The sequence below is a fragment of the Mustela erminea genome, chromosome 9 (assembly GCF_009829155.1).
Source record: "Mustela erminea isolate mMusErm1 chromosome 9, mMusErm1.Pri, whole genome shotgun sequence".
NCBI classification, from domain to species: Eukaryota; Metazoa; Chordata; class Mammalia; order Carnivora; family Mustelidae; genus Mustela; species Mustela erminea.
Window position 1 is genome coordinate 36,246,006 of NC_045622.1, and position 26,742 is coordinate 36,272,747.

The 26,742-nt window shown below is 36.0% G+C and overlaps 1 protein-coding gene across 3 annotated transcripts in view; it reads right to left on the bottom strand.

Moving 5' to 3' along the window:
* Positions 1–2,980: 2,980 nt before the first annotated feature.
* The window catches only part of CEP57 (centrosomal protein 57), a 41,269-nt gene continuing 17,507 nt past the window's right edge, over positions 2,981–26,742 (bottom strand). Inside the window, exons 1-10 of one of the 3 annotated variants that reach the window (XM_032360401.1) lie at positions 21,737–21,828; positions 20,499–20,678; positions 19,992–20,113; positions 18,768–18,884; positions 18,081–18,158; positions 15,062–15,169; positions 14,456–14,533; positions 7,410–7,654; positions 6,468–6,612; positions 2,981–4,785 (exon numbers count right to left, since the gene is read on the bottom strand). In XM_032360401.1, the coding sequence (XP_032216292.1) occupies positions 4,552–4,785; positions 6,468–6,612; positions 7,410–7,654; positions 14,456–14,533; positions 15,062–15,169; positions 18,081–18,158; positions 18,768–18,884; positions 19,992–20,113; positions 20,499–20,678; positions 21,737–21,788 (1,359 nt within the window). In that variant the 5' untranslated portion in view covers positions 21,789–21,828 and the 3' untranslated portion in view covers positions 2,981–4,551. Of the gene's footprint in view, positions 4,786–6,467; positions 6,613–7,409; positions 7,655–14,455; positions 14,534–15,061; positions 15,170–18,080; positions 18,159–18,767; positions 18,885–19,991; positions 20,114–20,498; positions 20,679–21,736; positions 21,829–26,742 lie in introns of those variants that run through there. The other 2 variants (XM_032360400.1, XR_004289558.1) reach the window with 2 other exon arrangements.

A 26,742-nucleotide genomic window follows, 5' to 3' on the forward strand; every position in this document is an offset into this window, starting at 1 on the left:
AAACCAAAGATTTTATTTGAGAGAGCTGATGGATGTGCATGCATGGGGGGGCGGGGTGTAGAGGGAGAGGGAGTTTCAAGGACTCTGCACTGTGTGCCCCCCACAGAGCCGAGGTGGGGCTGGATCTCAAGACCCTGAGATGATCACCTGAGCTGAAACCAGAAGACACCCAACCCACTAAGCTACACAGGCGCCCCCAGTGTTTTTCTTTTTACCACCTTTTATATGCACACATCAAAATTTAGCAGGGAGTTACCGCCAGTAAGAAAACTCAAAAGCTTGTGCTATAGCACCACCTTCTGGGAAACAAAAGAAAGGCTTCTAACTGCCAACCTGATGAATTATTAAAATCAAACAAAGCCTTATGTAAGTAAGAAAGGTGTTTGCTACTTTAAAGGTGGCGGCAGAGGCCCATTTCACTGAATACCATAAAAAATCATGGTAACACAGGATCACAAAAAGGTAATGACAGTTCTCCAGTAACTGTACCCAAAGACATGGAACACTGTTCTAACTTAGAATTCAAAGTAACAGGAGAAAATTCAACAAGCTCCAAGAAAACTCAGAAAGGCAATTCAATGAACTTAGGAATAAAATTAATGAACATTAAGAAGTACTTTGCCAAAGAAATTGAAATTCTAAAAAAGAATTAAAATGAAAATCTAAAGCTATTAGAAAGCATTGGAAATGGAGAAGATCAGATGGAAGAATAAGCAAGCTGGAAGATAAGGGTTTAGAAATGATTCAGGAGGAAGAGAGAACTAAGATACTTAAGAAGTGGATACAACCTATAACAATTATCAGACTCCAACAGAAAAGCTAACATAAGATTAATGGGTGTATCAGAAAGAGGAGGAGGCAGAGTGTTTCTAGAAAGAAAAAATGGTTGAGAACTTCCTAACCTGGGGGAAAGAACTGGATATACAAGAATACAAAGCTAATACACCTTCTCCAAGACACACTAATGAAACTCAAAAGCCGGGGGGAAAAACCTATAAGGCATCACCTGCCCCCACATTAGGCTATCAGATTCCTCAGCACAATTTCTACAGGCCAAGAGAGAATGTAATGACCTATTCAAAGAACTGCCAGGCAAAAACTGCCAGGCAAAGTTATCCTTGATATGAAAGAGAAAGGATTTCCCAAACCAATAAAATGTGAGTTTACCACCCCTAACACTGCCTTAGAAGAAATGCTAGAAGTAGATCTTCTAGGTGAAAAGATCTCAATACACAACATTTTTATTAAAGTGATTGACAGAAAACTATAACTCTTGAGAATATAAAATAATTGCAGCATAAAGATTAAAGAGCATTAAAAATGATAGCTATTAAATCGTAATAATTCACAGCATTCACAGCAAAATTGACAGCATGAGATCCTTTGTGACATCTAAAGTATCAGTTTAACTCCAATACTTAGCTACTAATAGCCTATTGTTGACCAGAAGCCTTACCAGTAAGAGAGTAAAAAAACACGTTTTGGGGGCATCTGGATGGCTCAGTCATGAATGCATCTGCATTCCGCTCAGGTCATGATCCCAGGGTCCTGGGATGAGTTCCACATCAGGCTCCCTGCTCAGTGGCAAGACTGCTTCACCCTCTCTGCTGCTTCCCCTGCTTGTGCTATTTCTCTAATAAATAAAATCTTTAAAAAAAAACACCACATTTTGTATATGTATTATAAACTGTATTTTTAAAGTAAGCTAGAAAGTGTGGAGATCATAAGGAAAATACATTTGCAATACTGTAAAAAATTCATGTGTAAGTGGTCCTACACAGTTCAAACTCATGTTGTTCCAGGGTCAGTTTTACACTAGCAAAGCCACAGTAATAAAAACAGTGTGGTACTGGCACAAAAATAGAACAGGAAGAGGCCAGAATGAAATCCTGGCATATGTGGTCAACTCAACAAGGGAGTGAAGAACATCTGCTGGGGAGAGGACAGTCTTCAACAAGTGGTGCTGGGAAAACTGGAGAAATACATGTGGAGAATAATGGAAGTGGACCCCTACCTCACACCACTCACAACAATTTACTCAAAATATATCAAAGACTAAAACAGAAGACCAGATGCCATAAAATTCCTAAAGGGAACATAGGAGGAAGCCCCCTGATGTTGGTCTCCTCAATCATTTTTTGGACATTAATGCCAAAAACACAAATAAGAAAAGTAAGAATTAACAAGTGGGACTACATCGAATTCAGAAGCTTATGTAACTTTCATATTTGAGAGCTGTTTTATAACTTTATATCTATGACTAGTGGTTGTGCAGGTGCACTTTTCCTTTATGATCTGGGATACAAAACAGAGACCCGTGTGGTTATGTCAAAGCTCTTTAGCCTCCTGTAACTTGTTGGCTTACTCTTCTAGTCTCACTTGCATATCTCAACTCTTAGGTACCAGTACCACTCAGCTAGCCACAACTCTTCCACGTCAACTGCAGAATCTGGCCTTTTCCCTTTTTATTTTACCCCATTGACCTGGAACACTTCGCTTTTCTGGCTCATTCCAGTTCTCCAGTCTAGGCATCACTTCCTCCTCCAGGATGTTAACCCCCTCCTCTGTGCCCTCTGTGCCCTCACTGCACTGCGCTTGTGCTGTCACCACCACATTCACACCAGTGCTGAAATAATTCAGATGTCTACCACCTACCTTGCAAGCATACCCTTCTTAGCCTGGTATCCATTTCAGCATCTCACACACAGAAGACACTTGTGTAAGAAGTGCACTGCACCAGTGCTCTCGCAACAAACTAGGTGACTAACAGCAAACTCCTCTGTTATAAACTCTCAGACAACGAGAATGAGACGGTTTTGCTATCCTTGTTTTCAACTCTCATCTGACTGTATTAAAAGCCGAAGATGAGAGTTTGACTCCTATCTGAGGGATGGGGCGGGTTTTAGCACCATTAAACTTCTCCTAATTAGGACTTAGAGCCATTACCATGCCAAATGTCACACAGTTTAATGACCTGAAATTCAAACACAGCGATAGCAAAAGTTTAATAGTTGAAATGGTGGTCGAGACACAAGAAAATATTTTCCATGTCACCAGAGCAGTGATTCTTTGGGTCTGTGGACTCACTGTTGTGATGTCAAGAGGATACAAAACTGCGCACGCAAGCAAAAGTTTACATACAATTTCAGAACATTCACAAACAGATCCAAATTCAAGGAACCTAAATGAAGAACTCTGTAAAAAAATTAATTCAAGTAAGAGGCCTAACAAGCTTAGTGCTCAGATAGGCACTACATTTCATGCTGATTATACCCAGATAAAATCCCAGAACTTCCATCTAGATCCCAGGGAAGGCATAAAAAATCTAACATGTGGTTAATGTGTCCTTTAGTAGTCTTCAGAGTATCTCATCACATGCCATGAGATAGTTCAGTCTTGTTGGGTTTAGCTTCTGTGTAAGCATGAGAAAGGCAAATTATGTAATTATACATTCTTATTGTTTCTCAAAACATGTTAAATGTCCTATTCAGAAATGCATTTTTTAGAGAGTTTACAACAAATAAAGCCTTTATTAACAGGCTGTTAAGGAAAATTTCAGTGTTTCCTTAAAAAGCTGCTTTATTGACTTCAGTGGCAAATTTATAAAAAGTTCACATGTCTTGATCTATGCAGAATTATGATTCACATTATTAACATAATGAATTACATGTGTACAGCTAATGCACTCATACTGCACACCGATAACATGTCCAAGGGGCTCTTCTCTAAAGTTTCAAGATTAAAAAACACAATGCCCCGAACTCAATAGCATGATTACAAACAAGTATTATTTAAAAACAACAAATGTATATGCTTTACAACATTTCCTCTTCTCTCTTCATTCTAAAAGCTCATTTATTTCATTAGTACTTTGCTTATACTTCAAAAAATGTTTTTAAAAGTTTTGCAGTGAATGGACTTAAAATGAATGCTGGGTCTTTAAAAATTTTTTAATGGTGGATAACTCAATACAAGTGTATTTAATACTGATCAATGTATGGAATGTCAAAAAACAAAACAAACCAATCCTCTTAAATATGTATAAATACTTAAATATAGAAAAGCTCCACCAACAGTCAAAACAAAGTATATTTAATGGTTGTATTGGAAAGGAGAAAGGGGTGATTTGTGTCAGGGGAAGATTTAGAAAGATTTTTTAAGCAAACACTGCCTACAGGACAGCCTCGCATTTTGATAATTTAAACCTAATTTTACTTAGATATGTAAGGAACTGTTAAAAAAAAAATCACACCCACAAGTAAACAACTGGTAATTTGTTTACAAAGTGCAGTATTTCAGTACAGCAAATTCATCTCAAAGAAGCAGTGTGTGTGGCTTCCTGGCCTTTAAAACTCCCCTGGTTTCCACTTAGGTGGTTTAACATTTAGTCATGATGCGTAACACAAGAAGCCTGTGTAATGAAGCTTGGGCCCCTTAACACCTGCTATTATTAATTCCAACGTAAGAGAGTATGAGACCTGGAGAGTAAATTGTCAAAATCTGATTGATGAGGTACAGATTATCTGAATAAAATTTATAACCTGCTACCAGTTAGTAATCCCAACATAAACTATTGCTTTGTAATGAACTCTGTATGGTCTGCATGTCCTTCAATAACTGAAGATTTTTCCTGCTTTTTTCACCAGGTCTCGGTTTGACAACGTCCTTCTTGCTTGTGGTTCCTGTGATTCCAGAAGAACGACTGCTGCTGTTTCCTTCTTCATCAAGAGTCTTTCTAGTGGTTCGCAAGTCCCTCTTCTGCTTCTCTACCTTCTGTTTCTCCAGCTATAGCAAATAACCAAGGCAGGGAAAAAGGAGAATTCAATGAAAACAATCTCTTCTGACAACTGGTATTTTTAACTCTCATACAAACTAAAATGCAGATAATATATTCTGGGTTTACTGTTTTAAAGCCTTCAAAAACTTATTGTACCAGTCACTGAACACCGTGTGTCAAAATATAAAGGGACATACAAACCAGAGAACAAGAGTAAACATCAATATTGGGGCTCTTTCAGAAGGTAAGGCAGTGTTGCCCAAGTGCAGAATAGAGTGAGAAACAAGAGGGGCTGGGGGAAGGTGTCACGGAGAAGACAAAAAATCGGACATGGTAAGTGAAGGATAGGATAGATACTAAAGGTGAAGAGGAGAAGAGTGGTTCTAGAAACTAGTTTGAGGAGCAATGAAACATATTTTAGATAAACAAAGAGATGTAATGGTAATGTATTAATATAAAAGATTTTAAATTATTTCACTATTTTAGAATAATTTAAACCAGAGAATTTATTTCAGAGAGCTTTACTTGTACTTTCAGCTGCTGCCAAGCTGGTGTTCCATTAGCGAGAATAAAGTTAAATCGAATGTACAAAAAACAAATTAGACCATTACTCCTATAGCAATCATTTGCTTATATTTATTCTTTTTTAAATGTGAACTTCACAAAAATACTTAAAATCTCAGGTTTTGGAGTTGAAAAGACCCACGCCTGCATGCCAGCTCTGCCATTTACCAGCAGGCCAGTGTGTCCTTTGCATAAAGGTTACTTGCTTTCACTTTAGGATATGCCTACCTCCCAGGAAAGAGCCCATTTCCTTATCCATAGAATAAGACAATACACCCATTTCATAGGCGTTCCATGAAAATCCAATAAGAGGACATATTTAAAAGCACTGAGCATCATGCCTCTCATATAGCCACCAATCAGTAAATGTCAGCCAAACCTATTCTGCTTCCAGTCTTTCTCCATTTCCATCAGTGGTATGGCTGCCCTCTCCCTCAAATGATATTCAGCAGCAAGCTGCCCTGATCTTTCTACTACCAAAGCACAATTCTAATCTGTCTGCTTCTCCCTGACTGCAGTCAGTGATGATCTCTGACAGAGAACTTCTCCCTGCCCAGCTGATCTCCAGACCACTCTCAGCAGTCACAGTAATCACCTAAGCCATGAATCACTATATTTCTCTCCAGACGAAACCCTGGAGTGTGCCCTCCTACTGAACTTAGTAGGTATTAAATACATGGCTCTTCTATTAATTTAATTAGCAAGAGAAATATAACAAGATTTTTTTTCACATATTTATATCTGACTTACTCCTTTGGGAATCAAGAATTTCCAAGTGGTTTCAAAAGATTTAGATACATTTAGAACCATTTAAATTCATCAGGGAAGTTTAAGTTGGTTCATATAATGGTAAGAGTAAATATATTCAGTATTTGAAACATGTATCTTAGATGATGAAATCGACTCTCAGATTACAAGACAGTGTCTTCCTTCCTAGCCCATTGAGCACCAATCCTTAGTACGAAAGGACTGAATTAGTGTCTACATTAGAGAAATGCTCCCTGCAGCTCCCTATCTGTGATACATTTCAATGTCATCGATTAATGTATTTGAGGAAAGGCTTTTGGTTCTGCTTTGCTCTTTTTAATCATTAGAAACAGGGAAAGGGAAACTGAGTTGGAGTTACCTGGGCTTGGTATTTTCGAACTTTAGTTATTTGGTTGGCTTTGGCCTCCATCCTCCCCACCAGTGCCTCCAGTTCACACTCTAAGTTGTCCTTCAGTTCAACAGTTGGGGATTCTTGGATAAGTTTCGCAAGCTGCTGGTGGTCACTATATAAAAAATAAAAGCAAGGCTTGGTTAAGTTTCTGGTTTCATGGTTAGGTCCAACACAACCCACTCACCATAGGACCACTGGTCTGTGCAATAAAAAATGACTCAATTTCTTAAACAGAGCAACAAGATGGTTTTAAGGCTCAAGAAAGGCACTGGAGGCAAATGCACAAAGGGAGTTCTTAATTTCAAAGACCTAATAATTTATATTCCTTCCTCTCCCAGAACAGTATACATATACACGTATATTGAAAAGAAAAGCCTAGAAAGACAGGGAGGATCTCGTTCTTCAAATACATCCTAATTTATCATTTAAGTTGAACTAAACTCCTCCATGTGTATCAAGCTCCCGATAAGAAAATAAAACTTAAATGTAAACCTTGATCATGAAAACATTTAACAGTATTAAAAAAGGGAGAGATTTCCCCCAGAACAGTTATATTAGTTAAGGTCTTAGTGATTGGTTCAAGGACTGTGCTCAGATATTTGCTGAACAAATTAACAATACAATTAACGACGTCACCAAGAAGTTAAAATGAAGTTTTAGAACTGTGATTTTTTTAAAAAAAGATTTTATTTATTTGAGAGGGAGACAGCGCAAGCAGCGGGGAGTAGCAGAGGGAGAGGGAGAACCAGACTCCCTGCTAAGCAGAGAGCCCAATTCGGGGCTCAATCCCAGGACCCCTGGGATCATGTCCTGAGCCGAAGGCAGACGCTTAACTGACTGTGCCACCAGAACTAAATATAACTTAAAAAAAAAAAAACCAAAAAACAAAAAACAAAAACTAAAACTCACAAGCTCATTTGCCCAAATTCATCCTGTAAAGTCTGTAAGACTTCTGACAACTCTTCATTAATGCTGTTGGAGGAGGAAGGTGTTACTGACAACTTCTTACTTTTATTACCACTTCGTGAAGAACCTTGCTTTGTCAAAGGAACATTGTTGACCACTCGATCGTTGCACAGGGCTTTACTGTGTTGCTTCATTAGATGCAAGACATGCTGAACATTGGCTACCACAGCATGACTAGGACTGGTGGACTGAAGAAAAATGAGAATTAATTGAAGCCACATCCCCTAAATCTGTTTTCTTGCTTACTCCCTAAGTAGCATAAAAAGACCCCCACCCACCAAGAAACAATATAAATCTCCTAGAGTAAATCCTAGTACCAAGTCACACTGAACCTCTGAAATACCTCCAATTCGCCTCTTTGTCTCCACCCTCCTGTTATCCCCTTGCAACTACCCCTACTACAAGAAGATTCCATTTGGACTCCCTGCCCCTAGTGTGCTGTCTTTAACTCCATAGTGCTAAAAGCTCTCCTCCTAAAATATTACTCTAATAACAATATTAGGTTGTTCTCCTACTTGAAATATTTGATGTTAAGCCCACTAACTTTAATGTCCAAATTCCTTAGCATAGGAAAGAAGTCTTCTATCATTGAGCTGCAACTGATACCCCACTGGCCTTATATCCCACCATCCCCTAATTTCTCTGCTTGCTTGAATTTTTTTTTTTATCTAGATTCAAATGAACATATAACAACGTGGATGGAACTAGAAGGTACAATGCTAAGTGCAATAAGTTGGTCAGAGAAAGACAAATACCATATGATTTCACTCATATGTAGAATTTAAGAAACAAAACAGATGAACAGAGAGGAAGGGAAGGAAAAATAAAGTAAGATGAAAACAGAGAAAAAAAAAAAAAGAAAGAAAACTGAGAGGGAGGCAAACCATGACAGACTCTTTAACTCTAGGAAACAAACAGGGTTGCTGGAGGGACAGGAATGGGGGGATACAGTAGTTGGGTGACAGGCATTAAGGAGGGCACATAGAAGTAATGAGCACCAGGTGTTGTATGCAACTCATGAATCACTGAACTAGCTCTGAAAATCTGCATTATTTAAATAAACTATATTTGTACATGCCATTTCTTTTGTGTGGCCAACATTTTTTACCATTCTTTAAAACTAAGTTCAAATATATTAACTTTTAAAGACTTCCTTAAAACTTCCAGGTAATGAATTGGTCCAATTAAGCAGTCCATTCTCAGATCACCTACAGCATTTATGTCTATCACAACGTTTATCACAATATATTACAATTGTGTTTCCGTATCTATATCACTTACTAAACAGTGTATGTACTTCCAGGTAGGAGGGACTGCGGTCAAATTCATTTTACTATCCTCAAATAGTTAAGATGCACCAAGTTCATCCTTGTCACATAAGCAACAACAGGAGAAACCTGGTATCCTTTTCAAAGTTTCTGGTTTTGAATGTTAAGCAATAATCTCCATATGCTATTTCAATTTACAAACAGATGGCTGGACAAACTTGGCTCCATGAGCATCATCTAGACAGCTTGTTTAAAATGCAGATTCCTATAAAACACTCCAAACTCAGTGTGGTGTCAAGGCTTGGAAATGTGTTTTTTTTGTTGTTGTTTTTTTTTAATTTAAAGAAAATTCTTTGGAAATGTGTATTTTTAAGATTGCCAGTTGATTCTGACCAGCCAGGTTTGAAAACCACTGTGCTAAGCTAACAGAGAGTCTCTTTTTTCTTATTTTCTATTGTTAGGTAGCAAACTGAATCCAGCATTATATATGAAGAAGTTTGTATACTGTATCCAAGTAGGGTTTGTCCTAGGAATTCAAGACTAGTTCAACTATTTTAAAAATCGATCAATGTAATGCATCAACAGTATAAAGGAAAAAGCACATAACCGTATCATTTAATAAAGAAAAGCATCTGAAAATATCCAACACCCAATCAGGTACTCTCAGCAAAGTAGAAACAGAAGGAAATATCCTCTAGTTGATAAAGAGGCTTGATAAAGAACCTACAGCTAACATCTTACTTACTGGTGAGACTAAATGGTAATGTTCTCCCCCCACTCAAGATCAGACAAAAGGCAAGGATGTCTACTCTCATCACTCCTGCTTAATGTAGTATTAGAAATTCTAGCTAATGCATTAAGGCAAAACAGGAAATAAAAGGTTTGCAAATTAAAAAGAAATAAAACTGTCCCTATTTACAGATGACATACTTCTCTACACAGAAAATCCAAACCAATCCGAAAAACAATTCCTAGGACTAGAAAGTAATTCCGTGATACCGCAGAATGTAAGCTCAACATACAAAAACTAAATATAATAGCAACGATAACACAAAAACTACATTAAAACTAAATACAACTTACACTTGCTCTAAAAAAAATATGTGAGTTTAAATCTAATAAAACAGACATGGGACCAATCCACCAGAAACCACAAAATACTGATGAAAGGAATTGAAGATCTAAATAAATAAGTAAAAGCTATACTGTACTCATGGTCTGGAAGATTGAACATAACAAGGACATCAACTCCCCTAAGCTGATCTATAGTTATAATGTAATTTCAACCAACATTATGAAAAGACACTTTTTTTGTAGACAGAGACAAACTTATTCTAGAATTCTTATAGTCAAAGAAACTAGAAGAGCTAAAACAATTTTGAAAAAGAAGAATAGAGAAAAGAATCACTCTGCCTGATGTTAAGACTTACTATAAAAAGCCACAGTATGGGGTGCCTGGATGGCTCAGTTGTTAAGTGTCTGCCTTTGGCTCAGGTCATGATCCCAGGGTCCTGGGATCAAACCCCGCATTGGGCTCCCTGCTCAGTACAGAGGCTGCTTCTCCCTCTCCCACTCCTCCTGCTTGTGTTACCTGTCTCGCTCTCTTTCTGTCAAATATATAAATAAAACCTTAAAAAAAATAAAGCCACAGTAATCAAGGCAGTGTGGCAAAGAGGTAAACACATACATCGATGGAACAGAATAAAAAATAAACCTTGACCTAACAAGCCTCATGCTGTATACAAAAATCATTTCAAGTAGATCACAGATTTAGATGTAAAAGATGAAATTACAAAATACATATGAAACATAAGTGAAAATCTACAGGATGTCGGTCCTGGAAAAGAGTTCTTAGACCTGACAGCAAAAGCATGATCCATAAAAAGCAAGAATCAATTAACTGGATTTCATCACAACAAAAAGCTGCTCTGTGAAACACTTTAAGAGGAAGAAAGACTGGGAGAATATACTCACAAACTATGTATCTGATATATGACTTTTATCAAAATAAGAACTCTTAAAACCTAAGAGTAAAAACAAGAAACAATAAAAAAAAAACATAATAACCAGCCCAATTAAAAAAGGGCATGAAATGTAGGTAGATATTTCATTAGAGGATATATGGATGGTAAATAAGCACATGAAAATAGGACTACCATCATTACTGTAATATAAAATCAAAGCACAGTGAGATATCATACACTCAGAACGGCTAAAATAAAAAGTGACAATACTAAATGCTGGTAAGGATAGGGAAAAATTTCATCTCTTGGGCACTGCTATTAGGAATGAAAAATGTTACAATCATTTAAAAATAAGTGGATAGTTTAAAAAGAAAATATACACTTACCATACAACCCAGTGATCACGTTCCTGGACATTTATCCCATAGAAACGAGTACTTATGTTCACACAAAAACCTGTACTCAATGTTGGTACTGGTTTTGTTTGTGAAGACTGAAACTGGGAGCAACCTAAAGGTCCTTAAGTGGGTGAATCATTAAACTGTGGTACATTCACACCATGGGATATTCAGCAAAGAGAAAGGAAGGAACTATGGATACACACAACAATTTGATCAATCTTAAGGAATTTATACTGAGTGAAAAGGTCAATATCAAAAAGGTCACATCCTGCATGATTCCTGTTTTTGAAATGGCAAAACTGTAGGCATGGAGTGCTGGTGGTGGTTGCACGAATATGTGATAAATCCACACTGACCTAAATCTACACATGCATGTGCACACATACACACCCACAAGGGCATGTGAAACTAGAGAGATCTGACTTAGGTCTATGAATTGTACCAGTGTTAACCTCCTGGTCGTGAAACTCTACTATGTTATGTAATGTCCCGCTGCTGCGGTACACCAGATAAAGGATACAGGGGACCAGATAGACATTCTCCCTTGCAACTCCATAGTCATCAATACAACCTTGATTATCAAGAACCAAATTCATTTGTCTCGTTAACAATTCATTTTTATTCTTTTTTAAAGAGATTTTGTTTACTCATTTATTTGACAGAGAGAGAGAGATCACAAGTAGGCAGAGGCAGACAGAAGGGGAGGTGGGAGCAGGCTCCCTGCTGAGCAGAGGAACTGATGCAGGACTCGATCCCAAGACCCTGAGATCATGACCTGAGCCAAAGGCAGAGGCTTAACCCACTGAGCCACCCAGGCGCCCCTCTTGTTAACAATTTAATGCTGATACACATAGTAATCATTAGAGTGTGAAAATATGTGAGTATGTGAAATCATTATTCTGCTCATAACTTGTGTTGGCGATACTAATCGTCTATGTATACTTTCAATAAGCATTATGCAGATTTTAAAACTTTTTCCTATTATTTTGCTGATTGTATTTATTAATTTTTTTGTTTGTTCAATCTATAATTTAAAACTTAGGACATGTACTTTATGTTTTTTAAATTTCATTTTTCTAGTAATTCATTTTTATTGCCTTTTACAAGTGTATTGGTCTATGACAACATCTAATTAAAAATAAAAACTGAGGGGGGCCTGGGTGGCTCAGTGGGTTGGGCCTCTCTGCCTTCAGCTCAGGTTGTGATCCCAGGGTCCTGGGATGAAGCCCCACGTCGGGCTCTCTACTCAGTGGGTAGCCTGCTTCCTCCTCTCTCTCTGCCTGCCTCTCTGCCTACTTGTGATCTCTGTCTGTCAAGTAAATAAATAAAATCTTAAAAAAAAAAAAAACAACTGATCCTTCACAATAGACAGTTTGAGAACACTTGGCTAGGTGACAGCACATTCTTGGCTATTTGAATAATTTTCTTTCAAAGATTTTGTTTATTTATTTGAGAGTGAGCGAGTAAGAGAAAGCATGAGTGGGGGAGAAGCGGACTCCCTGCTAAGCAGGGAGCCTGATGAGGGGCTCAGTACCAGGACTCCAGGATCATGAACTCAGCTGAAGGCAGACACTTAACCAACTGAGCCACTCAGGCACCCCTAATTGAATAATATTTCACAAAGAGTACAAATAACTTCAGAAGAAGAGTTTAGGTTGAAAAGACTGGTCTTCGAACCTGCCTTGTTCAAACTTTCTATTAATGACTTCAATGAGAATTATCAATGATAGGCAATATTTGGAGATAATACAAATAATGAACTAGATTCCAATGTAATGTGGGACAGGGTCAATCTATTCCTATAGTTTCATTTACGTACAAATTCTGTATAAAATAATTAGATCTACAAGGTAGGACCTACACTATAGAAGCTAATGCAAAGATTCAGGAAAACACTTACTTCAGTTGACTCTAAAATTCATGAGAGGGGGAGTCTGCTTCCCCCTCTCTCTCTGCCTACCTCTCTGTCTACTTGTGATCTCTGTCTGTCAAATAAATAAATAAAATCTTTAAAAAAAAAAAATTCATGAGAGGGATTGATCACGTGGCTTCCGCCAGAACATTAATATGATGCTAGGCCGAGCTTTGTCACCAGAAGGTGACAAAGTGTCTATTCTGTGCTAGTCATACCACATTTAGAAAGGAAGAGAGTGATAAGGAGATAAACTCATTAAAACACATCCTGAATAGCTAAAGAAAACGTGTTTATAACCTAGAATAGAATAGGAGATGAGAATAAAGATAAAGTTATTTTCAAAATTTTTGTTATTACCCTACAGTCAAGGGCTCATTTGTTCTATGTGGATCCCTGAGAGCAGAAAAAGAACAAAGCTAATTTACAGTGAAAGATTTTAACTCACTTAGGAACTTTCAAATAAAGTGGTCTAGAAATGTATCAATGAGGTCTCATTAGATGTATTAAAAAAAAAAAAAGATTATTTTAGAGAGTAGTGGGGAGAAAGGCAGGGGGAGAGAGAATCTCAAGTAGATTCCCTGCTGAGTGCAAAGTAGGACTTGGGGTTTGATCCCAGGACCCTGAGATCATGACCTGAGCTGAAATCAAGAGTCAGCTTTTCAACCAACTGAACCACCCAGGGGACCCTAAACTAACACAGAGTTTTATTAGAAATGACCTAGTACTTTGCTGATATTTGACAAAATTATCATCTCTACATTTAAACACTAAAGGAGGGGCATCTGGGTGGCTCAGTTGTTAAGTGTCTGTCTTTAGCTCAGGTTATGCTCCCAGGGTCCTGGGATCTACCTCCGCATCCAGGCTCCCTGCTCATTGAGAGGCCTGTTTCTCCATCTCCCACTCCCTCTGCTTGTGTTTCTCTGTCAAATAAATAAAATCTTAAAAAAAAAAATTAAAAATAAAAAATAAATTAACACTGAAGGAACAGACAATTCAGGTCTATTTCTGACTGCCTCTTGGGAGAATGAGTTCTTAAGTAATATGCATGTGAGGACAAACAGTGTATGATTTCTATTTATTAAAATACCTACCTATATTTAAATATAAATGAACAAGGCTGATACTAAAAATCCAATGCTACAAATATACTATTTCCTATTTCATTTACTATGACTCCTTCTCCAAACCAGGGTGTCGGATTTTGTTCGAAACTTTTAAAATTTCCTTGCACATATGTTTTACCTGCTTTAAAGTCCCCCTAGTCTCAGCCCTGCTTTCCCAATCCCATAATACCTTCTTCTATCTCATTCTCACATCACTATGATCCATTGCTGGTAAAGGGGCAAAAAAATGTTTTTAGCATTTCTAGGCATACAGGTGTATGAGTTGATTAAAGAGCTAAGTTGTAAAGAAAAAAAAATCCAGACTTTGACCAACTCACCTTTCCAGCTACAAAAGGCATATCCCCCAAGCATAATCTATAATGTGGCTGTGCAGCAAAATAGTTCCTAGAACCTTTCTGAATGGAAAGGAGAGAAAAACAAGTTTATTCACATAATAAAAGCTGACCATATAGCACTAACCTGAAATTTCAGCTTACTGCTGGGCTACTACTTGCTTTATCGATACTGGAATGTTCTTGAGCCCCTAATAATACTTAACAATATGCATCCTAGCCTAAGAAACGCTAGGAAGGAAAAAACAGTATGTGCCAAAACAGCAATTACAGTCTCAGTAAAAAAACTGTGTGTATAAGTATGTGATGCACGTATAGTCAAATACACCTAAAAACACTTAAGAGTAAAAGGTCATTAATGAAATACTGAATAATAATTAAAATTTGCATAGTGTTTTGCAGTTCTAAAATGCTTTCATGTATGTTATCTACTAAGGTAAAAATTTATATGTAATTATTACCCCCATTTTCCCAATGAAGAAACTGAATGAAAGAGATCAAAGGTTGACGTACCACACTGTTTTGAGTATTTTCACATAAATTACGCTAAGTGATAATCAGCACTTTGACTTACTGGTCCCGTTTTTGTACCTTTTCTGGTGGTTTTGACTTCTTTTTTTTAACTCTTCTTGCCGTGGGAACACATGGAGTTGCCTTATCTTCAAAGACAATTCTATTTGTTTCTAGACCAGTCTGCAACTAAAAAAAACAGGACGGCATAAATTTATTGCTATAGGATTAAAAGCTATTATTTAAATCTGAGATTTGCCATGTAAAGATCTGTAAAAACCTACAGTAGTATCTGACTGGAAAACACATCATAGCTGTATAACCTGTCTTGAATCAATCTTTCAGCATTTACCAAATATTTTAAATCAATTACAAGTCTGTCATTTTATCTTGAAGTGCTGTGTTATCATTTGTCTGTTTTGGTTTTTTTTTTTTTTTTTACCTTGGAACACTTTAGCTCCATTATTTGTAGTTGTTCCATAAATTAGACCTAATGAGTTAAATGCAATATATCTAATTCGATTCTTCCTCTTGAGAAAATTCATACTTTTATAATTTAAAGAAAAAGAAACTGGAAATTTATGTCCAAAAGAACTGAAAGGTATGGTAAAGAACAGCAGATGCTGTTATGCCCTTTTCTCTAGTAACTTAGTGACTACATTAATTTAAAAATAATTTCCTTTGCACATGGTTGAAATTCCATAACCAATTTCTAGGGATATCAAATAAGGGCTGCCGCCATCCCTAAACCAACTTTCAGATTTCCTAAAACAACAACAACAACAAAAACATAAATATACACACACACGTGTGTGTATTTGTCTACAACAGTGGCTTTTCAAACCAGCCTGTCTATCAAACTCATTTGGAGTTTATGAGAAACATTCAGATTGTAATGATTTTCTCTGGACCTCACTGTTTAAAAAGTACTTTAAAGTTCCCTATGAAATTATGATGGAGCTGGAACAAACACTCAGAACCAATGGATTAAAGAAATAGAATACTAATAATTCCTACAATGACTAAATTCATTAGGCAGAGACTCTGTTCAGAGACAAAGCAAGAGAGGGATGCTTACCCTCAGGAGCATCTACATTAAGCATTTAACAATGCTTTACAGATAGTAAACTGAATAGATAGAATTCACTGAACATAAAATTACTCTCTGGAATACCTATCAAGTGTGGAATACCTATGAAGCCAATGAACTTGAACAGCATAAAAAGAACAATTTTTTTCTGAATGTTTTAACTTCCAGTTTATTTATTTCTTCTTGGTAGTACTTATCTATTTGTGTGGCAGAATTTTACCATTTGAGTACTTTAATACTTGGTCTTTTCTCTTGTTTGATCTCTCCAATACTTGGAAGATGTAATATGAAGACCACTTCATCATGTTAAAACCCAAGCTCTGAATGGTTAAATACCTTGCCAGCGATTAGGAAAGTTAAGGTTAACTTGATTTTGGGGGTGCTTGGGTGGCTTAGTTGGTCAAGTGTCTGCCTTTGGCTCAGCGTCATAATTTCTGGGGTTCTAAGACTGAGGCTGGCATCTGGCTCCCTGCTCACTGGGGAGTCTGCTTCTCCCTATCTCTCTCCTCTACAACTCTCCCCAACCATGTGCTCATATGCTCTCAAATAAATAAAATCTCTTAAAAAAAAAAAAAAAGGTTAGCTTGACTTGGAACCATGTACAATCCCTGGTCATTGTTATTCCACTATAATAGTGTTCACTCTCAGAACTCAAAACATTTTCAGAGTGCCAGGGTGGCTCAGTGGGTTAAGCCTCTGCCTTCAGCTCAGGTCATGATCTCAGGGTCCTGGGATCAAGCCTCGCATCGGGCGCTCTGCTCAGCAGGGAGCCCGCCTCCCCCTGCCTCTCTGCCTACTTGTGATCTCTCTCTCTCTCTGTCAAATAAATAAATAAAATGTTTTTAAAAATTTACTATGTTATCAGTAATAAACATTTGGCCCCTTCTTTATGCCTGAGAAATGAAAAAAGAAAGCAAAAATACTGTAAATTAAAATTTAAATAATGAACCTGCTTAATTTTTACTTCATGTACAACAGAACTCACCAGAACAATGCCACAATGTATATAAAGCACAATCCACGAGTTTGCATGTTATAAGTGAGGAAATGGAGAAAGAAAATACATCAGGTTTAATAGAGATATGTTAATTCAATGAATTCTGGGAAGTAATGAAGAAGTAGACAAGATGACAAAGAGAACAGAATGTTTACAGTCTTGCAAGCCCACATGTGAACTGAGCTGGCATCTGACCACAGCCTGAACTGCAGAACCTCCATTCCTAACTGTTTTTGGAATCAAGACCTGCTTCTTGTGTTAATATGATGGGAAGAGGTACATACAAATGTATAAAACTTAAAGACTTTGGAAGTGGGAGGGCAATATATGGGAGGTATTTAAACAAATAAGCTCGTAAGAGAGTCTTCAGTTACAAACAAAGTGTTTATTTCTAAGACTTACAGGGTACAAAAGTATTACTGTATCTTTAAGAAATGGAAGTTCTGGTTGGTTTACACAAACTCAGTGTTTCTGTGAATTCATACTGCCCCAGCTATTCTATTTGGTAACCAATGCACAGGATAAAATCAAAGACTAGGAGCAAACAGAGCTCACTTTCCCTTTATGGTAGCTTTTGTGAATTAGTATGGGTAACTAGCTAGTGGGGCAGCCTATTACCTCAATTTCTGTCCTGGTGTTTTGAGGCCACTAAAGAAAAGGAAAATGTGTAAGATGGAAACTACATGATGGCTTTCAAACATTTCCAGTAGTGTCCCATGTGAGAAATTTTACATAGTTAGGTATTACATTATATATATTATCTGTGATGTTTTTGTCCATTATTTTTTTAAAATGCTGATTGGTACATCACAATTTAAATAACTCTAAAAAACTGCTCAACTTTTATTCTCTCCCTGTAAAAATATAGGTTTATTTTCCATATCAAGCTATGTCTGACAATTAATATATTGGGTTATTCCAAAATATAAATAATTTAAGAAGTCCACATTTAATCTTTTGTATTAAGAAAAGTATGAAATATGAGGAGCCTATCTGCTGACACTGCAACTTACCTGGGCTGCCTTAGTTTGCATACGTTTCCTTTCTTGTTCTTCTTCACGGAGCTTTGCTTCTAACTCTTGCATTTTTTTCTAGTAATAAAAATATTAGAAGTGGTTAGTGAAAGATTTAGTGTCTTTATGTAAAATTTAAAACAGCAACACAGTAATCTGCTATAAAATTTTAGCACAGTAAATATATGCTTGCTAGTTCACTCTAGTAATGGGACTGTGGTTGCCAGTAACCATGACACTCTTTGTGATTCATTATTAGTCATTTGTGAAGTAGCTGTGAGGCAGCTGAACAGAATTATGGGTAAAATCTATGGCCAAAGCACACAGCACTGAATGAAGGCATATAGGGTACATGGAAGCTAAACTGGGAACTTAATCTCAGTGGTAAAAATTTTCCCAAGTGAACCAATTAAAACTAAAGAGAACAGCTTAAACCAAGTAACACAAGCCTTAAGGATGATCAAAAACATTTACGCTTCCAACATTTTCAAAAAGAACTATTTCCTTATGCACATCAAGATTATAAAATGTGAACACTTTCTCCAAATTTACATATTTGCCTTTAAAAATTCCTGTTTCTTGCTACAAGGTCACTTTTCTTCCTATAAATATCCAGTATTATAAAATGATCAGTTTTACAAAAGAACCATTATTATGCACTGATGAGTGAAAGAAACATTCACTGACTTCTGCCAGGGCCTGCATTGTGGTAAGTTTGTTATACTCCTGCTCCAGAAGATCCAACTTTTCAAGTTGGCTCTGCACATGTGTTTGATCATGTTGTCGTTCTCTTTCGAGGGAAACCTAGGGAACAGTAATAAACAGCATGATAATTTGACAAAACAAAAAGCAACTGACACAGGGCATATACTACATATTTTATTTGTTTGGCCTTTCATAGAACTACTTAGATACTACAGAGAAATTCTAGGAGAACATATTAAAATGAAACCACAGAGGGAAAACAAGTGGAATCCTGTTCTCACCATATACTATTACATTTGGTTCCATATACTGAGACTTTCATTATACTCTGGGGTAGAAGGGATTTATTAGATACACATAGACTAATACTTTCAATGAGTCTGGTTCACTTACACAGTTAATCTCTTAATTAGGGCAATAATTATTTTTATATCTATCATTTATACTGTCTGAATTCTATGCAAAATATCTAGTAGTATATTTTTAGGTTTAGTGTCAAGGTGTTGAAAAGACTACCATATGACAGTCACAGAGTAAACCATTAAACTAGGCTAGGCTAGTGGACAGTTAATGCCCTTAAAAAATACATTGTTAAAAATTGGCATAAATCATATTTTATTTCCAGTACTAATCTTAAGAAATGGGCTATTTTTGAAATTTACTAATGAAACAAGGTTATTAATTCAAAGACATTTACTATATATACCTAACAGATATACTAATCAAAACATTTTACTCTTCTCTTATAGATTCTTTCTAACCTAAGAACTGGAATACCCCAAATGAAAGAATTGCTATATTACTGTATATAATGGTTTCTATTTCCAATCATGTGGCAGATTCAACTGACTACCCCTTTCCCCAATGTATAAACAATTCAAGTAATTTCAGCCTTGGGCTGTTATACTGTTCAAAAGCCAGAAGCTATCGAAGCTGTAAGCAGAGGATATGGCAGGGTGTGTGAGGTTCATGGAAAAAGGAAACCTCTTTATAGCTATGCTGAAGAAACAAATCACATTTTCCCCCAAAGCCTACCCGAGCTGTTTCTCAAGATAAACTTCTTGGACTACTATTGGTGATTAGGATAAAAGGAGAAATGACTACCATAACAGAACTGTTAGTCTTTACTGTGAAGAAAGATCTTTAGGTCAGTCTGATTTTCCCCATAACTAACATTCTTGAAAACGAATCTGTGATACACCATACCTGTTTTTCTAAGACAGATGTCCTTTCCATTTCTGCATGCTTTATCATATTGCGCATGTATTCCAACTGTTTTTCTAGAAGATTGCACTTATTTTCTGCAGCTAACAACTGAGATGTCAGTTCTAAAAAGAATACGTAACAAAAGGAGAAATTAGCTCACCCATGGGAAGTTTTAACAAGCTATTTAATGGGAATTAATTCTACTATGTATACAACGAACACTATCCAGTAGCTCTAGAAACCTATTCAGATGACTTAAGTCATTCTCTTTCTATATGCTAGTCCAATCTGTCTTGAATTCAATCAGTAAATATAATGCAGGACCATCAGCATGTGTTTTTTTGAAACGCACCTGAGTATAATGCAATTCTGGAGTGCCCAAAGGCACTGACTAATAGAAAATACTAATGTGAAATTGCTTTTAGAATAATTTTACAAGACATTTTGTGTATTTCATTTTGTATTTTGTGTATTTGTAGGTTTCATTTCCTTCATAATTAAACAAACCTTGATTGTGCTTTGACTCCTCATTCTTTGAATTCTCTCTTTCTTGTATCTGTTCATCCAATACTTTCTTATACTCAATTGTTTCTCTAGACAAGGTTTTCACACTTTCTTCTGCCTGAATTCTTTCAAGTTCTAAGCGTCGAATCTTATCTTGAAGATTCTTCAGAGCAGAAAATATAGCTGCCAAACCCAAACATGCATAATATAAATATATGGAGAAAGTTCAATTAAAAAAAAAAAACAACAACTCATCTAAGTAAAAAGTAAAACATGGGTGGGCCCAGGGGAGAAACACTCTTTGGGAAAAATGAAATGCTTATTACTGCGATATAATTGTTTTTTAAAAAATCCATTAAAAAAATCCATTTAAAGACATACTCTGAGTCTCTTAAATACACTAGACACTCAAAAACTAAATCATGGTAAAACATTTTGAAGATTTTATAAAATGGTAAAAATATTTAGCTAATCATATAAAATTCATTAACTGTCCAAAAGTACATTAACTACCAATCTGCTTTCTGTTTTATTAATAGGATCACATGCAGACTCAAACTGTAGAGTTACAGAACTCAAGCACAAAAGGACTATTTTTTTAAATCTCAATTTTTCATTATATAGGAAAAATTCTATTCATTCTTTAAACTGTCCCCCCACCAAAAGTTTCTGATTATAAAAGTAATACATGGTCTCTATAGAAGGCACAGGAAAAGAAAACAAAAAGAACAACTTATACTCTTACTACGAAGAGGTAATGACTATCACTTTTGGTTACTGCTTTCTATCTTTTTTGATATGAATAAAACAAATTTAAATCAAAATTTACCTAAGTTTTCTTTTTTGATGTTAGCACAATGACACTGTGAGTATTCCCTCATACAATCAGATAGTCTTAAAAGATTACTTCCTCATAGTCAATAACTAAAAATTGAAAAATTAAGTTGCTGGGTCAAAAAAATCCGTATTTGAAAGGTTTTTGAAACAAAATACCTTCATAAAAGGCTGTATCAATTTATACTTTCATCAGATGTATGTGTCTTTGGCAACACATACCACTATTAATTACAACATTTCTGTTATTTTGTTTAAGAAACAAAAGCTCCTTCTGGTTATTTCACTTTGGAGTTCTATTAAAAATTTACATATATATATAGATAGCTGGCCAATTTTCTTCTGAATTCCTTAAAAAAAAGTCCCCCCATCACTTTATTATTGGTCCTTAATTCCAGAAAATATACCTGCCAGTTTAGATGTTGTCAGTTTTGGCATAAAGATGTTCTGATTTTTCATATTATAACAACTTTAACATCAAGTTCTTTATATAGGTAGAACATTCTTCTGTAACTTCAAGAATATATAAACTTCATTTTTTCCTTTATTGTACGTGTAGTTTCATATATGTTTACATTTAATTCTTTAAGTGAAATAAAAGTTATTTTTGCACTGAAGGAAGAACTTTAAATGGCAAATGTATCATATACCAAATTCACACAGGGACCAATATATATAGATGTAATTATTACTCACACACATGTACCCACTACATAGTTTCACACACACATACTGGAAACCACAGTTTCAGGACTTTTATTCTGATTTCGTTATTAGTATTCCAGTATTTGAACTACTAAAACCTTATAAACATTGATACTGCCAGTCTCCCACATTACAGAAATCCTTAGAACATTCCAAATTTATTCTTACAATTAACATATTCAGAAACATTTTGCCTAAACAATGACTTAATGACTAAACAATGACTTAATGACTCAATGAAACGTTATGTAAACCATATAATACATAGGAAGTACTGTCATCTTGTAAAAATCAAGGCTTCTTACTCAAAACAAGGCACACTTTTCTGTTTATTAATGTAATTCATTCATTCGCCAAATTTTTAGAGCCTAGAATGTTACAGGCTCCAAAGAGGAGACTGATACATTTTATAATATAGTCAGCTTATTCTTTCTATTACGTAATGAGACTTCAGTGGAATTAGAAAGAACACAGACATGAAATACATACAACGTAGAAACCTAAAAAATAACGGAAAAGACTGAGGAGAGGAAAAGATTCCAGATTTGGAATTATTTAAAGGAACAATTTTCTAAAAAACCTAGAGTAATTAGATAACAAATTTAATAGGAAAGGAGAAAATCAATATATGCCTTTTATATCAATTCAGTTTTGTTTTGTTTTTCTTTTCAAGATTCATTTATTTATTTCAGAGAAAGAGAACACGGTGGGGAGGGACAGCGGGAGAAGGAGAAAGAATCTCAAACTGACTCTGCTCTGAGCACAGAGCCTGATGTAGAGCTTGATCCCCCCACGAGATCGGGACCCAAGCTGAAACCAAGAGTAGGACACCCAAATGACTGTGCCACCCAGGCACCCCATCAATTCAGGGTTTTAATTTTCATTTAATTTTTTAATTTTCTTAAAGATTTTATTTACTTATTTGACAGAGAGAGACACAAAGAGAGAAGGAACACAAGTAGGGGGGAGCAGGAGAGGGAGAAGCAGGCTTCCCACTGAGCCCAGGACCTGGGATCATAACCTGAGTTGAAGGCAGCCGCTTAACAACTGAGCCACCCAGGTGCCTAATTCAGGCTTTTTAAAACCTCTTCTGAACGACTCAGACTTTGTAATACCAAACATTTCTTGCATCCCTTCATTAGATTACATCTAATAGTATATGACTTTGCCAGTACTTTATTTCTGCATTTACAGTTATTAGAGCAATTGGCTGGAACGCATCATTTTTGTTCTGCATGTCAGCAACTACAGTATCACAAATGTGCTAGATTAATAAAAAGACCCAGTATGAGGTATATGCTCTCTTTTTCTAGCCATCTGGAATGGCTTATTTGTCACCAAAATTATTTCAATGTTTCTCAACAACATAAAAAAATGGGAAGATAAACCATGCTCATGGACTGGAAGAACTGTTAAAATGTCCCTATTTACCAAAAGCAATCTACAGATTCAATGTAATCCTTATCAAAATACCAACCGGTTTTACTAATAGAATGAGAACAAATGATTCTAAAATTTATATGGAACCATAAAAGACCCTAAATAGCGAAAGCCATCTTAAGAAGCATAAACAAAGCTGGAGGTATCACAATCCCAAATTCCAAGACTGCAGCAAAGCTACCATAATCAAAACAGTATGGTACGGGCACATAAACACAAAGATCAATGGAACAGGATGGAAAGCCCAGAAATAAATTTGTATGATCAGTTAACCTGTGACAAAAGAGGTGAGAACTACTGGGACTGTATCAAACTAAAAAGCTTTTACACAGCAAATGAAGACATCAACAAAACAAAAAGGCAACCTACTGAATGGCAGAATATTTACAAATCATGTATGCTGATAAGGAGTTAATGTCCAAAATAGACAAAGAACTCCTAAAACGTAATACCAAAAAAAATCCACAAATAATCCAATCAAAAGGAGAAGACATGAATAGACATTTTTCCAAAGAAGATATATCTAGATGGCCAAAAGACACATGAACAGATGTTCACGCTAATCACCAGGATATGCAAGTCAAAACCACTATGAGTTATGACTTCACACTAGTTAAGAACAGCCAGTATCAAAAAGACAAGAAATGACAAGTGTTTTCAAGGATGTGAAAAGGGATCGCTTATGCACTGTTGGTAAAAGTATAAACTGGGGAAGTCACTGTGGAACATTAAGAAGGTTCTTAAAAAAAAAAAAAAAAAAAAAAAAAAAGTAAATACTACATGATACAGTAATAGTAATTCCACTACTGATTACCCAAAGAAAACACTAATTTGAAAAGACACATGCACTCCTATATTTATTGCAGCATTATTTATAATAACCAATCTAAGCGCACATCCACAGATAAATAAAGAGGATGTGATATATATAATGGAGTATTAGATATGCCACACATATATACATAATGGAGTATTAGCCATAAAAAGGAACGAAATCTTGCCATACATGTTAAGATGGGTCAACTTAGACGGGTTTATGCTAAATACATAAGCCAGAGAAAGACAAATACCACATGATTTTACTTGTATATGGAGTCAAAACAAAAACAAAAACAAACCCTAATAAACAAAACAGAAACAGACTCATAAACACAGAGAACTGGTGTTTGCCAGAAAGGAGGCGAGTGGGAGATAGGCAGAATATGTGAAAGGGATTAAGAGGTACAAAATCCAGTTGTAAGTCACAGGAATAAAAAGTACAACACCGGCAACACAGCCAATAACACCGCAATAATATTGAATGGTGACAGTAAACTACATTTATTGTGGTGAGAAAAGTATAATATATAGGACTGTCAAATCACTATTCTGTATACCTGAAACTAATGTAACAGTGTATGTCAACTACCCTTCAAAAAAAAAAAAAAATTCCTTGGGGCACCTGGGTGGCTCAGTAAGTTAAGTGGTTGCCTCCAGCTCTGGTCATGATCCCAGGGTGCGGGGATGGAGCCCCTCATTGGCTCCCTGCTCATCAGGAAGCCTGCTTCTCTCTCTCCCACTCTCTCTGCTTGTGTTCCCTCTCTCACTGTGTCTCTCTCAAATGAATAAATAAAATCATAAATAAATAAACAAATTGATTAATTCTTGCCAAAGAAGTTTATACAGCAGGCCTGAACCTTGGCTACCCTCTGGAAACTAGGCTCTCGAAATGTTCCCTCAGTTACTAATCAATACGGTTTTGTATGCCTAAGGCACTAAATCCTGCTGCATAAGTCTGCTTTGATTACATAAACAAAAGTGTTTTATGGTGAATATCATGACTGTGCAGGCACAAAGTGTTTTGTGTGACCAGCCCAAATAAAAGCCATAGTGTCTGACACTTAAGTGGGCTTTCCTGAGCAGAAACACTACACATGTCATGCAGTTTATTGCTGGAGGAGGAAGTGTTTTTCTGTGTGACCTTCATGAGGGAGAAATTTGGAAGCCTGCATTTTGGTTTCTCTAGATTCTACTGTACAACCACTTCCACTTCTGAAACTTGGGAATCCTCTAAGTTAATCTTCCACCATGTAGGTGGTCCTGAGGTCCCAGAATATGAAATATTCAATAATGCTTTCAGATTCCACAACACAACTGAATTTTGAGACACCACTTGCTAAGTTTTGGTGTAATATCAAATAAAAATATCCACAAATTGCTGGAAAGGCTATTAAAGTATTACTTCTTTTCCATCTACATATCCATGTAAGGCCAGGTTTTTTTCACATACTTTAATCAAAACAATTAACACAAATGGAATGCAAAAATAGATGAGAATCAAGCAGTTTTCTATTAATCTAGAAATAAGGGATTTACAAAGTATAAAATAAAACAATGTCACTCTCTGCAGTACATTTTTTAAATCTGGAAAACAGTTATTCTTCATTAACATATTATATAAATATGCAGTGGGTTAATTAGGGTTCCCTGAATTTAAAAAATTGGAGAACCAGTGGCTTAGAAGAACAGATGGGCAGTAAACTGTAATCAATACCTACCTAGCACACTAGCTATAACTTGATTTCTCTCTTTGGTCACAATAATGCTGAGCTTCTTTCAACAGGTGTGATACAAATTTGTAATAGATCCATCTCTCTTAGCTTTTATAGAGGCCATGAGTGGCCTGGCACAGTGGAAACACCCAGACTAGTTCCCAACAGCCCCATCAGTTTATCCTCATGTGCTGTACATGTGTTACCATTTCATTTTCCACACGGACTAGGCTAAGTGAAAGGTTTAGAAAGCACTGGCCTAGTAGAATTGCCTCATAGTTACCTTGCTTCAAATGTCCAAGCCATTCTGCACACTGCTGTGATTTAAAATGTATTAAATAACATAAATAATGGGTTAGACTTCTTTGGACTGACATTGGTTACGTTTTTTTTTAAAGGGCTCCAAGGGGCAGGGAAAAAAAGTGGTTCCAAGGACAATACATTTTTTTGAAGGCAGTAATAACTTCCAATTTCTTGCTCATTTCTTTTCAAAAACTCAAAATGAATATGAAAATGAGAATTTAAAAAAACATAATTTAATTATCTTTCAATGGCATTAATCAAGCTATATTTTCAATGTGATTATTAAATAGCCAAGTGAAATGGTAATTTATCAAATGAAAGTATATTAAACTAGAACTAAAGAAGAGTTAGTCTTCTTTATTGTAATGTATTCATACAAAAAAAGCATTTATTACATGTAAAGAAGAAAAGTTTATCATACATAGTATCTATTC